At 48.3% G+C, this 14,038-nt stretch overlaps 6 protein-coding genes across 6 annotated transcripts; 2 read left to right on the forward strand and 4 right to left on the reverse strand.

Moving 5' to 3' along the window:
• Positions 1-854: 854 nt before the first annotated feature.
• BO87DRAFT_421378 (uncharacterized protein) lies at positions 855-1,346 on the forward strand (the record flags this gene model as incomplete). Its single annotated transcript, XM_025627050.1, has 1 exon — positions 855-1,346. The coding sequence occupies one exon, from the start codon at positions 855-857 to the stop codon at positions 1,344-1,346; it is 492 nt and encodes a 163-aa protein (XP_025484697.1).
• A 1,822-nt stretch (positions 1,347-3,168) lies between these two features.
• On the forward strand, positions 3,169-4,800 carry BO87DRAFT_78933 (amino acid transporter). Its single transcript, XM_025629565.1, has 2 exons — positions 3,169-4,630; positions 4,686-4,800. Exons 1-2 carry the CDS (start codon positions 3,266-3,268, stop codon positions 4,743-4,745), a joined length of 1,425 nt encoding a protein of 474 aa, XP_025484698.1. The 5' UTR covers positions 3,169-3,265; the 3' UTR covers positions 4,746-4,800.
• Positions 4,801-6,431: 1,631 nt separating this feature from the next.
• On the reverse strand, positions 6,432-7,753 carry BO87DRAFT_438321 (uncharacterized protein; the record flags this gene model as incomplete). Its single annotated transcript, XM_025627884.1, has 1 exon — positions 6,432-7,753. The coding sequence occupies exon 1, from the start codon at positions 7,347-7,349 to the stop codon at positions 6,432-6,434; it is 918 nt and encodes a 305-aa protein (XP_025484699.1). The 5' UTR covers positions 7,350-7,753.
• On the reverse strand, positions 7,663-8,710 carry BO87DRAFT_438327 (uncharacterized protein; the record flags this gene model as incomplete). Its single annotated transcript, XM_025627885.1, has 4 exons — positions 8,250-8,710; positions 8,127-8,220; positions 7,931-7,959; positions 7,663-7,796 (listed from the first exon to the last, which is right to left on the reverse strand). The coding sequence occupies exons 1-4, from the start codon at positions 8,587-8,589 to the stop codon at positions 7,663-7,665; spliced, it is 597 nt and encodes a 198-aa protein (XP_025484700.1). The 5' UTR covers positions 8,590-8,710.
• A 460-nt stretch (positions 8,711-9,170) lies between these two features.
• BO87DRAFT_438339 (uncharacterized protein) lies at positions 9,171-9,560 on the reverse strand (the record flags this gene model as incomplete). Its single annotated transcript, XM_025627886.1, has 2 exons — positions 9,400-9,560; positions 9,171-9,341 (listed from the first exon to the last, which is right to left on the reverse strand). Exons 1-2 carry the CDS (start codon positions 9,508-9,510, stop codon positions 9,171-9,173), a joined length of 282 nt encoding a protein of 93 aa, XP_025484701.1. The 5' UTR covers positions 9,511-9,560.
• Positions 9,561-10,410: 850 nt separating this feature from the next.
• Positions 10,411-13,889, reverse strand: BO87DRAFT_403156 (plasma membrane H(+)ATPase). The gene is made up of 5 exons (XM_025625748.1): positions 13,387-13,889; positions 13,096-13,319; positions 12,392-13,036; positions 11,384-12,289; positions 10,411-11,324 (listed from the first exon to the last, which is right to left on the reverse strand). Exons 1-5 carry the CDS (start codon positions 13,784-13,786, stop codon positions 10,518-10,520), a joined length of 2,982 nt encoding a protein of 993 aa, XP_025484702.1. The 5' UTR covers positions 13,787-13,889; the 3' UTR covers positions 10,411-10,517.
• Positions 13,890-14,038: the final 149 nt, after the last annotated feature.

Genomic DNA, 14,038 nt, shown 5'->3' on the forward strand with positions numbered 1-14,038 from the left:
CCGACAAAGTCCGTGCGTGGTGTCAGCCCCTCCAGCAATGACCAGGTGCCTTACCATATTCTCCACCGCATTTCAGATCCACAGTTCGAAGGAACGGGGGCCCGAACCTTATAGGCTTTCAACCTTAAGTATATCGGGTTGAAGATATAATGACTGGAGTGTGCTGTTTGATATAGCAGCCGCTGGTAGTTATTTTCCGTTTGCCTGTCTTTATCATCTTTGGATATAGGATGGTATAACCCAGTGCGTAGTAATAACTAGTGTAGATGAACATCCACAATCGCTAGATGATTTAGTGGGAGAAAGCACCAGCAATAAGACGATAGATAAGTGAGGCGAGGTGAGGGGAACCCGGCATGCAGCACCTACATGATTGGATTGTCTGCCCGCCGGCCTGCACGAACCCCTGCTAGAGGGACGCTTAGACCTAATAGCCAAGAAACTGACACAAGTGGGGGGAGAGAAACGAAGAAATGCTTATGGGACATAAAGTTGGATTGTCGGATTGATGGATACCTTTTTCATTTCCTGACCGGGCCCGTTTGGTGGTAGACTCCGCCTCCCTAATCTCAGCGATGTGTGACAATTTCCCGAGTAGCATGCTTGTGACAATATCGCCTAAATTGTCACTAGGAGATTTATTCTGAAGCCAAGCACTACTACCTTCATTCATTGGATAGTCCAATATTTTACAGCTGCTGAGCCTTGGTATCATGGCAATAAGTTTGTTCAAGTGCTATAATGTTTCGACTTGAAACTGGTCGAATTCGCCTCAAAACTCTTCTTCGGGGCCTCCTGCTGTTGATATAGCTCTTTGTATAAAGAGGAGTGCTGATCTATCTGCGTAAATCATCATGCATTCTCCGTTACGGCCGCCCAGCACCATGTGGTACACCGCGTTGCAGCAAAAGTCGATTCTTGACTGGAAGCGTCCGTTCGATGTATGTCCTCTCAGTCGGGCTGGTGATAATGACTTTCAGAATAGCCAGACATGCATCGTTCTGACTGATCCGATACAACTTTTGGATCACAGAATAGAAGTCTTCATCCCAGAAATCTTTGTCCTGGGCGCTAACATCATCAATCACACAGATAATCTGGTTTTCAAGGGTGAGCTGCAGGAAACAGCTCCCGGAAGATCAGGCAAAGCGATTTTACGTCCAACCATCTGTTTATATGGCCGAAGGAGCGTTTACCGGGTGGAGTGGCAGTCGAAGGCCATTCGTACACATGTGTTGCGTCATAAGACTTCTCATAAGCTCCTTTGGACCACTAAGTTCATCTCTGGAGGACTCATGCTGGGTTCAGAGGAGATGCAACAGAAAGTGATTTTGGCCCTGGGATAGATGCAGTGCCATAGTAACATGGATCATGGATAGAGATGAACAACCACGAGATCGAAATTGCCGTTGGCTAGTAATGAGTCGGACCTAGGAAATGAAAGCCAGATGGTAAGGCTCTGGGCTTGTCGCGACTTTCTCAATTCTGAGGAGCGTTTACTTGCACATAGTGTGCCCCGAGGGCCATCTTCACTATTTTCTGCGTTGTAGCAAAGCTGTACTTGAATGGTCCGAAGAAAATCCGGTTAGGCTAGTGCGCATACTAGTGGTCTAAGTTATAATGATATGGGTTTTCAAAATCGTCCCTAGAAGACAGAGCAAGATATAGGAGTATCGGCAGGAATCGTAGTAATACAAACAGTAGAGAAAGGGCAAAAGGATTCAATCGCATCTGTTCAGCTTTGCAGATCTTACCCACATCAATGGAACCTCTAAATCTCGCATTCTCATCAGTTTATACTATCTCTTACTGTCCCTGGAATGGAGAAAGAGAAAATGGAAAATAAACTTAGATCGACTGGAGTTGATCGAAAAAGAACGGAGCGAGGTCACATAAAAACCAGCTCTGACGATCGCAAAAACCATTGTCGAAGAATTTGTCCAAAACTTATATCAGCGATAGAACAGTAGACAAAATTCGAACTACCTCTGATCTTGCGTCTTCACTGTCACATCATGGCAACTATATAAATAAGCTTTAGCCGGGCGATATAACACATGAGCCAGACATCAGAACCCATCACTTCGAGGTAGTGGGTCTGATCATCACATGCGTGGGATGAAAGGCAAGAATGACGATGAGATCGCCTCCATGGAAGGTAGTGGAGCCGACTTTGTCACCAAGTTTGTACCAGAGCGAAAGACTCGCTCGAACGTCGGCTATCATTGACAGTGTTTCCAATTTCTCATAACTAGTCAACGCAACGTTCTCTTTCCATTTGAAGAACGAAACCTCTTGTCGCTCATTGCCACCTTTTACTAGCTCTGAGATGCGGGGGTTTTCGGGCTGGAATAAGAGGGATTTGGTAGAGGATACGCAGCCCTTTATACTATCGTGGCTTTTGAGACAGAAATCAACACGATAGTCGCTAAGCAGCCCTTGTTTTACTGGATGGATTGCATGTTAGCAGAAATCCTAATGTCGCACCCCAGTAACATTTTCCAAATTTAAATAGAATGCCCCAGATGGACCACCCCCGGATCAGATAAGACAGGTCAGGTGGACAACTTGGGGTGGGTGGCGCCCACATGGCTTGAGGCTGCAACGAACATCCCTTGCGGCGCCAAGACTTCTAAAATCGGATTGGCAGTTCGAGATCGGAGGCTGCCAATCACGTCCGGATTCCGACGGAATATAATTTATCGCCCGTCGCACAGCGTCATAAGATTGGACTAGCCAAACACTATTGACTGAGCTTCCATGTGATTGATGCGGAAGCCAAAGCTACATTTACTGTAATAATGTTATCGTCTGAAATGAGATTTGGCATGAAAATTTGAAGTTCACAGGCGGTTATGAAGTGGCTACTGTGGAGGAGACAGACAGATCGCGCAACTACGTCAATTCGAACCCACCGATGCAAAAATTTCACAGTTTTCCGCAGGAAAACTCTTCGCGGAAGGGTTGAAAGCGGAATACGCGTGAGTTTCCCGCCAACCCATAATTGGCCCATGTTGGACCCAGATGGTATGATTCCCGCTCCCCACCCAATCAGCGGGCCTCAATGGTGACTGATGCAACGGCGGGGAGTAATCAGGTTTCGGACAGCAATACCCCGCGGTAAAGGACGGTGAAAACTCGATGTCAATGTCTGGGAGGTGCGAATTACAGTCACCACAAAAATTCAAGCTTTGATTCGATTATTCATGTGTTGCTGCTTCCCCTGTCTTGCGTCCAGTACAAGTTCGGAACGGCTCAGCTCACTATGGAGTCTTCAATTGGCAATTTAGAGGCCAACCTCCCCGGCAATGGGAGCAGTAAGTCCAACAAGGAGCCACTCCCCGCAAAGCTGAACGCCTGGGTCGATGGCAAGCTGCCCGACGCTGTGGACGATGGGGAACAGCAGATAATCGAGGCTGGAGAAGCCAAGTATCATCGCCTCGGCTGGAAGGGTCTAACAGTCATGCTCATTGTGGAGGCCATTGGCCTAGGATCGTTATCTATTCCTTCCGCATTTGCATCTCTCGGCATGGTGGCCGGCGTTATCTGCTGCGTCGGCATTGGCTTGATAGCCATTTACACCTCGTACGTGATTGGGCAGGTGAAGCTCGCCTTCCCGGCTGTTCGGGATTATGGTGATGCGGGTGCCTTGCTGATGGGTACCTGGGGTCGGGAAATATTCACCTTCATGTTGATCCTTCAGCTGATCTTCCTGACGGGTTCCAATTGCTTAACCGGCACCATTGCCCTTCGCCATATCACGTCTAGCGGCATCTGCTCCGTTGTCTGGAGTGTGGTGTCCGCGGTGATTCTTCTCTTGCTCTCCATCCCGTCCTCTTTTGCCGATATGGCCTGGCTCGGCTACGTGGATTTCGTTTCGATCGTGGCAGCCATTGGCATCACTATCATCGCTACTGGCATCCGGGGTACTGATTCTACCGGAGGCTTGGCAGCCGTGGACTGGTCGGCCACGCCGCAGGGCGATCCTACCTTCTCAGATGGGTTCATTGCGATTAGCAATATTGTCTTTGCGTACACCTTCGCTAGCTGTCTTTTTTCGTTCATGGACGAGATGCATACCCCTAGGGAATTCACCAAATCCATCTGGTCCCTTGGCATCCTTCAGATCGTCATCTACACTGTCACGGGCGCCACTATCTACGCCTTTGTGGGCACCGATGTCCAGTCTCCTGCCTTGCTTTCAGCTGGAACACTCGTCAGCAAGATCGCCTTTGGCATTGCCCTTCCGGTTATCTTCATTTCAGGCGCTATCTGCACCATCGTGGCTGGACGTTTGATTCACGGCCGGATCTATGCCAACAGTGTGACCAAGTACATCAACACGCCCAAGGGCTGGATTACATGGCTTACTGTGATCACTGTCTTGACCATCATCTCGTGGGTCATCGCAGAGGCTATTCCATTCTTTGATGATCTTCTCTCCATCACATCGGCATTGTTCACCTCTGGTTTCTCGTTCTACCTTCCCCCGATCATGTGGTATGTCCTCATCCGCAAGGGGCCATGGTACTCCAAGGAGAACCTGTTGACCAGTCTGGTGAATCTGTTTGTCTTTATCTTTGGTCTTATTGTTCTTGTTGGTGGTCTTTACTCGAGTATTCAGGATATAGTAAGTTATCTCCCCCTCACCTCTTAACTAACCTTTCACTAACCCTATCCAACAGCGACTTAATTACCGCGAAGGTGATGTCCACAGCCCTTTCACCTGTGGTGATGTTTCATAAAAGCTTTGTTTTCATCATTATATATTGCCCACACATGTTAATAGACCCTTGTACCGAGCCATTCGGCTTGATGATTCCCATGCCATCTGGAATGTCTAACTTGTCATATCTCACGAAGACATGATGACCGCCGCACTGGCTTTGCATCGTTGGAAAAGAAAATACTGTATATTAGCTGCCTGTACATATATTGAGCTCTGTTGAAGCGGGATGCAGAGGACAGGACAGCCTTTACTCTGAGATTCTTTGTGTTGACTTTTGTTACTTGTTATTTCAATCCGCCACATGTCAACAACGAATATCACTCAGGCAGTGATTCTTATCTGTTCTTGGTCCGCAACCTACTTACCATACTACCTTTCGGACTCTATTCATAATAACAACTGACTCACACTTCAATTCGACCCCGTTCCGGAATTGATAGACGACCACACTCGCAACCCGCCATGATCAGACGTTATCTCATCTACAGCGGAACTGTTGAGCTCACTGTGACCATCTATGATGACTCGCTATTACCTTGTTCTATGGAGCATCAAATTCAAAAAGGGACCTGATATCTGGGTTCACATTATCCTTTGGAATATATATTCCTAGATAGTTGTTTATTTTAATACTAATATATATTACGGCAGAGCTGCCACTAATTGATCTCTGAAATAATCCACAGCTCGAGCCTAATTACCATTCTTCCAATAGAGTATGCCAAAGGAAACTGGGGAAAGCGAAAAAGCATAGTGGGCTACCTTTTTTTATCCAAGTAAACTCGAATGGGGACGTGATGTAAATTGAAGATTCAGTTGAGTAAACTGTTGCGGAGCTAATTTCATATAATGTGAGGTTTTGTAAAGGAGGGAATGACTAGCACCTAGCTATCTCGAATACTGTTTGCCATTTGATGTAGAAAGTGCCAGAAAGTCAAGAAGAAAAAGGGAGTACTCGGCTCAAAGATACATGGTCGACCTATTTCGTACATTTTGATGCTATCTATCCTTAGGCCAATGAGCTCTAGTAGTTTATTCCCCCCAAATGCCTCTGCAATAGTTCGTTACCCTCTACTATACTATATAGATTATGAAGTAGGAGGTGCTATCAATTGTCTCTCTCCGAACTTTAACCGGAGCTCATGCAGGGCCGGCCTAGAACTCCGCTTCCCGAGCTCAATCCATGGTACGGAGCTCCCTAGCAAGTGCGCGTTTGTAGTTTCTTCAGAGACATGTGAAATGCCTCGCAACTCATTCCATGGGTACTATGACCAGAGCTATTGGGATTATCGATCGAAGACCTTTCTATAATGGGCGCATCAATAATTCATGTATACGTGAAAATTCCTTGTTCATGCCTCCATGTAAACCAGAAAACACCCATATTGATGCAGTGGATTGCCTACAGCCAATTTTAGAAGATTAGCATGTGTGAGTCGAATAGAATCTGTAGTCTTTAGGTGCTGTAGATGCAGCGTGTAGAAGCGTGTTTGAACACAGCCCGTACTCGAAAGGCACGTTCGGTTGAAGAAACCCGATCAATAAGCACCTCACAAGTGTGGGATGAGACTAGTAAGAGTTCTCTTTGAATGCACGCATTCCTAACGCTCCCTTAGGACTGAACAACCGAACAAGAGGTATGCCATTGCCATTATCTCCTAACAACTGTGGCAGACTCATGTACAGCCAAACCAAAGCGCCATTACGCCGAATCCTGCCAATTCTGCACCACAAGCCAAGTAATCTTCTCCGTATGCCTCACCTCCTTATCCATCTCCCTTGCTTTCTTCACCAGCTTCTTTCTCGCTTTCAGATCTGCAGTCTGCCCCGCCATCTCATACAACAGGATAGCTTCCCCGCGCCAGAGCTCATGTTGAACCTCGGATACAACCTGCCAATCCCGAACAACCTTCGCCGCATCCCTCCGCACCTTTCCCTTCTCCTGGTTCCATCCCCTCTTCGCCTCCGCCGCAAGGTCCAAGTCATAAACATAGTCGATAAGCTGACATAGCTGTCTCCCAGGTACACGAACCCTTGAGCGCACACCCTGCACAAGGTCCGTTTTTGATGGTACAGTCCACCTCGGACATAGCGACGCACAAAGCGGGAACTTTGGATGAAGGCCCAATATCTTCCTCAGCTCCTTCCCACTGACGATCGATACTTCGAGATGTTTAGGATGGAACAGCAGCCGGTTAGCTCTGTTAAGATAGGCCGTCCTCCGCGCAAACGGTCCCTTGATATATGCCATGTGGATAAGACGAGCTGTGAAGTCCGAACATTGTCCCAGAAGCGCAGTGATTTTAGTGGGGTCGATATGGTCAGCAAAGTGAATGGCTTGGCCGGCCTTTTGCATGTACTTCAAAGCTGTGTGTCCGGCCTGTATGATGTTCAGCTCGTCGATGAATTCGAGGAAGGCTTCTTCGGGGATTCCAAAATTGGTTAGAATGTCGGTGTAGGCGCGGATGAAGGGTAGATTGATTAGGAGTCGATCGGTGAGATTACATACGCGGGGTATGGCTATTAGGCGCTCTAAGGGTTGGTAGTTTGGTTGTTGGGAGTCGGTGGAGTTTGTTTCAGTGGTTGTGGTTTCGTGGAGATCGGCGGATTGAGTATCCATAGTGGGTGAGTAAGAGGGACTGTTTTTGGGCTTGGTTGAGGTGGGCGCTCATCATGGAGTGTAGAGGTGGAAGTTGTAAGGGTGAGGTTTTGTGGCTGTCATGCTGTGCTCGGTCTTTTATGGTTCTCTCAGTGAGTCCTTCCCCAACTACTAGGCAAACAAACTTGACCCCTCTGACATGTGGCAGACTGCGCCTAGATCCTCATATCTGGGTACGATCGTAAAACGCATGAAAACTATATGCACCGCCCGCGATGTTTATGGGCTGCCATAGAGCTATTGGTCGCTCAGGTCATGATACGAAAGAACAGTTTCAGAGGCTGGCCTGGTCAACTGACAGCTCAATGGAAGTCGGAGCCGATAACTGTGCAGTCTGTAGAATTAAGTTCTGTTTACCAAATTGATCGTTAACGGGGTTAACATGTTGCTTGGAACCAACGACAACCCCTCCCGGCGATTTGGATTCCAGGCCCGCCACATCCGAGAAATGGTCCCGAAGCGAGCAATTTTAAGCTAGGGAGGCAACCCCGCTAGGTTCCAAAGAACATTATTAGTTGGTATTTAAGGTGCTCACTCGTAACCAAAGAATGATTCACGAGGAAGTTTCAACCTAATCATATGACCTGTCATTTAGACCACGTCTCTCTTGCGCTTCATCCAGTTTTTCGAGTCAGAATCTCGTGCACCCTTCCTCTCTTGAGGTATATCGCAATTATGTCCCATCGTTAGAATCTAGCATAAAACAATAATAGGAGGATCCACGAAGCATTAACTCACCCAATACTGGCTAGGTATCTATTTTCAGCTCCTGAACCAGAACCTCCCATCCCCCTCCTCCTATATCCCCTACCAATGCACATACACCTAACAGCTAAGTCTCATAAGACATAAAGGTCCCACAATATGGAACCCATCTCATCTCCCAAACAACCCCATATGGTGCATACCTCGCATTCATCCCATCAACATAGGTTTGCAGCCGATCATTAAACCGATCCACCGCGGCACCGTAGAAACAAATCGACAGCCCACATGTAAAACACACAAGGAATATCTCCCTACTTTGGTCTTTGGAGAGTCTTTCTGCCATATGGCGGATGATGTACATGTCTTGATCCCACATAATCTCAGGCACACCGCGTCGTGCTAAGACTGATGGATATCCGGTGGGGAGTCCGTTGACTGTGGCGGGGAATTCGACCCTTTCGTGGTCGGCTTCCACGATGCTGATGTTGGCCATATAATTTTGGTGTTCCTTTGTGGTAGGTTAGTCTCGAGTACTAGTGCGTGGAAAGAAGACTTGCAGTCAAGGAGATCGGGAGAGGATGTGGTAAGCTTTTGCGGTCTGTGCGATGTCTGTCAGGTCGTGTTGAGGTTTAAAGGTAATAGTCCATGAGAAAGTGTTTTCTATAAATACACTATATACTATACTACCAAATCTAGAGACTATTTTCTTGGGAAAATAGATTCGATAATAATGGACAATCCACGAGATGGCCTGTTCTAGACTGTATTTTCGCCATATAGGCAGTAGCATTTGAGGAAATGAACGAATAGTACTCCGTATACTGCGTACCCGAGAAGAGATCCTTGGGTCAGATGTCCTCGGGATATGCCATTGGACTATGGTTCTACGCCCAAGCTCAAAGTAAGGAAACACAGTTACAGCAAGGATGAGAAACAGTATAGATATAAACGAGTCATTACAGGCACTGAATGTACAACATCTCTCTCATCAAGCCAACGCTTCTGATTGTACCCTCCTACATGCTCCATGCAACTAATATTCCGCTAAAGCCTCTCTCCAAACCAACATATCCTTCACTCAGTGTAGCAAGGCGTCCGACCTTGCGCCGTAATAACACTAATGCACTCATATTTACCCCCAGCATTGCACGCAGTACCGGCTGTGCCATCCGCATTGCTAACGCCGTCGGCCCGATGAGCTTTGGCGCAGATGCTGGTACAGTCTAACTCTCCGATGGTTGCATCCTGTAGGAAAGCTTATTAGCTTCTCGGAAATAGTATTTCTGTGTGGGGCAGTACTTACCGAGTATACGCAGCAGTGACTGCTGTCGCTGAACTCGCACTGGCAGTATGTACAGGCCTGCGCGGTGAGGGCGCTGATAAGAAAGAGCCCGAGGGTCATGAGGCGGACCATATTGAATAGTGAGTTCAAATAAGAGTTTTGAAAGGTCTGGAAGGTGTCTTGGTTGACTGAGTTGTATGGTTTAGTGGATAAGTCTGTTTGCAGTGCGACAGGAAAGGGCGCCCTTATATGTTCTTTCCTGGATTTCGGGGTGCCAGGATCATACGGACGAGTTCCCCGGCAACCCTAGGGCACCGCGAAAGGGATTGAATATGGGTATAGTGGTTCTTAGTTGCCCATATCTAGAAAAGGTAACTTCTACGGGGCGATATAGAGGATCCATGCGCATGTAGTATATTAGAGGAAGGTGATAAGTGTTGTCAGGATCGTCAACCTTCCTAATAGTGCTTCAACCCACTCTACACAACTTTAGCTATCCACTAGCTACATAACATGTTTTACCGACAATGTTCCGGTCCGCCTGCATTCATGTTCAGGGGCCTTTCGGTGACAGCGTTCAGATGCCGCCCGAATCCTTCGGATCCTTCGCCTCCGATCCTCCGTAGCTTAGCAGCATTAGACCCACAATCGCGGTGGATCACCTGTCGCGACAATCTTCTTAGGAGCTTACTGAACACTTGAGCGTTGATCGACAACTAGTCATTTGTGACTTATTGGACTTTTTTCATATCGAAGGATTGGAATTCTGTGGTGGTTCGGGACAAAATTCCTTCAGTAGACAAGGTAATATCTCAGGACATGATGTAGCTTTGCCTTTTTTAGCCCCCCCGCCCCCCAAAAAAGGGACACATACCCTCAGAACTCGAAGCTTTCCTAAAAAGAGCCCTCGACCCAGTATTGACCCTCAGTATTTGTCCTTTGAAGGGTGGCATTGTTTGAGAGACGTGGGAAGAAGTGACTCATAATATTTGGGAAGTAGTTCAATTGACATAGTATTATAGTAAGATAGCTGTATATGTAGATCCCATCATCTCCAATGATATTCCTCACCATCCTGTAATTAATACTCAACACCATCATACCATCACACCGCCAACCGCATCAACACGTTAGCACACCTAATCAACCTCCTCTTCCTCCTTACCCGAAGCCAAAAAGACCCTCCCATTGCCATTTTCTCCCCTCTCAAACTCCAGCGACAAGTTAGCCATATGAGCAAGCACATTCCCAATAGCCGCATCCCCTTTACTTTGTTTGCTCCTGCCCAAGTTATCCAACCAGGCGATCTTATTCAAAACGTAGTAGACCAACGCAATGACGATCTCTACCCCAATGCAGTACCCCCACAGCCGCACAACAGTGACGATGTCCGTCCACCCATTGCTCGTCTCTTTGCTGATATACTGATCGTACGGATCGGTAATCATATCACGGTTCGAGAACCACCCGAACAGACAGAAAATAGTAGCAAGGATATCGACACCCAAAATCGCCGCCACGAGAGGTAGAGATGGCCATGTGGAGCTGCCGCGGGTCACGAAGATTAGCCAGTTCTCTGTTAAGGCGACTTCCAAGAAGATTATTTCTTGGATGGAGCCCCAGTTTTGGACGATGCCGCCGTCGGGAAGGAACAGTGTGCCGCGGATCACCCATGTTCCTGCTGCGAGGAGGATTCCGAGGATGACGGAGATGACCCAGATTTTGGGGAGTTGCCATTGTACAGGGCGAAGTTCGTAGGAGGCATTGTCGTAGGCGACTGCTACAGTGGCCACGTCGGCGAAGAGGGCTAGGAAAACGACGAGGTCGGTACGGATACTTTCGTTCAGGATGATCATTGTCGTTACGAGATAAATTTCTAGGTGTAGACAGAGCGCTATTCGGTATTGGATGTAGGCTTTCATGCGGTGGAAGATTTGGCGGGCGACCTGCTTCTTGTCAGAATGGACCAATTGCGGCTGTGGGATGGGAACAAGGGGTGACTGACCTTAATGGAATCGATGATGGTTGAAAGCCCTGGCTCCAGAAACACAATGTCCGATGCAGATTGCGCAGCCTCCGAGGCACCCTCCACCGCGATACCACAGTCTGCTTTCTTCAAAGACGGCGCATCGTTGACACCATCTCCAGTCATGGCTGTAAGATGCCCACGATCCTGGAGCATCTCAACAACCTGGTATTTGTGTTCTGGGAAGACCTCTGCGAATCCATCTGCTTTCTCTACCAACTCACCAGCCATGGCGCCGCTGAGACCACCACTGATCAACTTCTCCGAGTTGTAGACCTTCGTGCCCAGAGCCAGCATTTTGCACGTCTCCTTTGCAATAGCAATAGCATCTCCCGTAAGCATCTTAACCTTGATGCCTAGCTTTTGTGCCTCAGCAATAGTTTGAGCAGTGTCATCGCGAGGGGGATCAAACATAGGCAGCATGCCTAACAAGGTCCACTCTTCACCCTCTTTCTGAACAGCCACGCCAAGCGACCGGAAGCCACGCTGTGCGAATTCGGTTGCTTTCTGTCTGTACATTCTTGCAGTTTCCTCTGAGCAGTTGGTCAATGATAGGACTGCTTTAGGCGCCCCTTTCGTGCAAGTGTAGCGGGTGCCGTTAAGGGAGACATTCGCAACGATTCGTTTCGAGACCGGATCAAAAGGCGTGAAGTTCTCAGTTTTCCATCCTTGTTGGAGAATTTCCTTTGCCTTAGGGTATTGGTTGACCGACAGGATGGTAACCTTGTCAATGGGGTCGAGCGAGCGCACATTATGGGAAGAAGCGAGAGCAGCGACTGCGAACATCCAGTTTACGTCGACTCCTTCGGATACGAAAGGTTCCCGGATGCTGAGGCGATTTGCGGTTAGGGTTCCGGTTTTGTCGGAGCAAAGGATGTCGACACCCTATTTGTTGTGTTTTTAGTATCTGAAATAAAGGGCCAAAAGGGGCAATTTAGAAGTCGGGACCAGAACAAAAGGAGAGAATATGCCCTTAAGAATACTTACAGCAAGCGACTCAATAGCAGTCAATTTCTGGACGATGGCCTTCTTGTTCGCAAGATAAGCCGCACCGACCGCCAAGGTGGTAGTTGTAACAACAGGAAGACCGACAGGGACCCCGATGATCAGGATAGACAGGGTATAGAAAAGAAGAGTCTGTTCACCAGGCGAGGCGATGGGGATGTTTCTGAAGAAACCACCAATCCAAACTGCCAGCAGCCAGGCCATGACTATGACCAGCAAGGCAGTTCCAATGCTATCCATGACCATCTTGAAGTGGCCGGTATCTTTCGCATTTTGGACCATTGAAGCAGTGCGGCCAACGAAGGACTTCGTCCCAGTGGCTTGGACGACTGCGTAGGCTTTTCCACGCTTGCATCCTGTTGTGTAGAAAACTTGGTCACCAACGAATCTATCGACGGCAAGAGACTCTCCCGTAATAGCAGAATGATCGCAGGCCAGGATAGGATAGCCCTTCTCATCGTCGTCAGAGTCATCCTCGCCCTCTTCGTCATTGGACTTCTCGGCATCCTTTTCAAATTTTCCTTCGCTCTGCAACCTTTGGTATTCACTCCATCCTTGGTCGGGTTCATCGTAGTCACAGATCACCTTTGCATCGGCAGGGACAGTTTGGCCTTCTTCAACGATGATCTGTTGGAACAAAACATGAGCACCTGGTTGTTGAAGACATTTTGTAAGAGTAAGCTTACCACGTCGCCAGGAACCAGTTCCCGTGCCAAAATATCTTGCTCCTCCCCGTTACGAACAACAGTACTGCGCATGGCAATATCGGCCTTCAGACTGGCAACCACATCCTCAGCCTGCTTCTCCTGGTACCAACCAACTGCTGCATTCAGGCACAGAATACCGATAATAACACCGAAGTCGATCCAGTCCTTCAAACCCGCAGCAAGTAGGATCGCAATCTCCATAACTACAAACACAACCGTCAGCGCATTCACCACACCCAATCAGTAAAAAAACCGATCATCAAATCTCACCATATAAAATCGGGCCCTGAAAATACGACAACAGCCTCGCAACCGGGTTCTCCTTCTCCGAGCTCAATTCATTGAAACCTGCCGATTGTCTCCTCGTCTCGACCTCCGACCCCGATAACCCATGATGGATATCAGTCAGGCGCCACTCTTCCGGAAATTCGCGCGACGACCCAACATGCTTCCAGCGAAATCTTCTCTTCCTCCACGGCGCATACCACACCCGGCTTTCGCGGATTTCTCCCTCTCCGGGATCATTTGCGTCTTTCTCGCGGTACGTGGACATGAACTTCACCAGTCTGGTGTACTCGTCGAGTTTCGTGTCCGACCGGGCAGACCGGCTGGAAAATCGGGAGGCACGGCGCGAGCCGGCATCGTGCTCGACGTCGCCGTTAGTAGACATACTGAGGGTGATGGCGTAGCCCCGTATGGAATTACTGGGAGGGAAAGAAAGAGAGAAAATATAGCGCGGAAGGTCCAACCAACTGCACCGGGACGGAGATCGGGGATTAAGGAGACAGGAACAGGGAATGACAAGCAGTTTTGTACACCCGCAGACGATATATGCGGTCCTAACTGGGATTTTTGCTCATCCTGTTTTGCTGCTTGCTGTCCGGTCGGAAATCGGCAAGCTCGGAGATACGAAGCTGAAATA

This window comes from Aspergillus neoniger (assembly GCF_003184625.1).
Source record: "Aspergillus neoniger CBS 115656 unplaced genomic scaffold BO87scaffold_2, whole genome shotgun sequence".
Lineage (NCBI taxonomy): Eukaryota > Fungi > Ascomycota > Eurotiomycetes > Eurotiales > Aspergillaceae > Aspergillus > Aspergillus neoniger.

Bases quoted from the DNA above. Each gene is read 5' to 3' on its own strand.
- BO87DRAFT_78933 (XM_025629565.1), top strand. From the start codon at position 3,266: ATGGAGTCTTCAATTGGCAATTTAGAGGCCAACCTCCCCGGCAATGGG. The intron at 4,631-4,685 runs GTAAGTTATCTC...CCTATCCAACAG, and splicing joins ACTCGAGTATTCAGGATATA to CGACTTAATTACCGCGAAGG.
- BO87DRAFT_403156 (XM_025625748.1), bottom strand. From the start codon at position 13,786: ATGTCTACTAACGGCGACGTCGAGCACGATGCCGGCTCGCGCCGTGCC. The intron at 13,037-13,095 runs GTAAGCTTACTC...TTGTTCCAACAG, and splicing joins AACTGGTTCCTGGCGACGTG to ATCATCGTTGAAGAAGGCCA. The intron at 12,290-12,391 runs GTAAGTATTCTT...CACAACAAATAG, and splicing joins CTGCTATTGAGTCGCTTGCT to GGTGTCGACATCCTTTGCTC.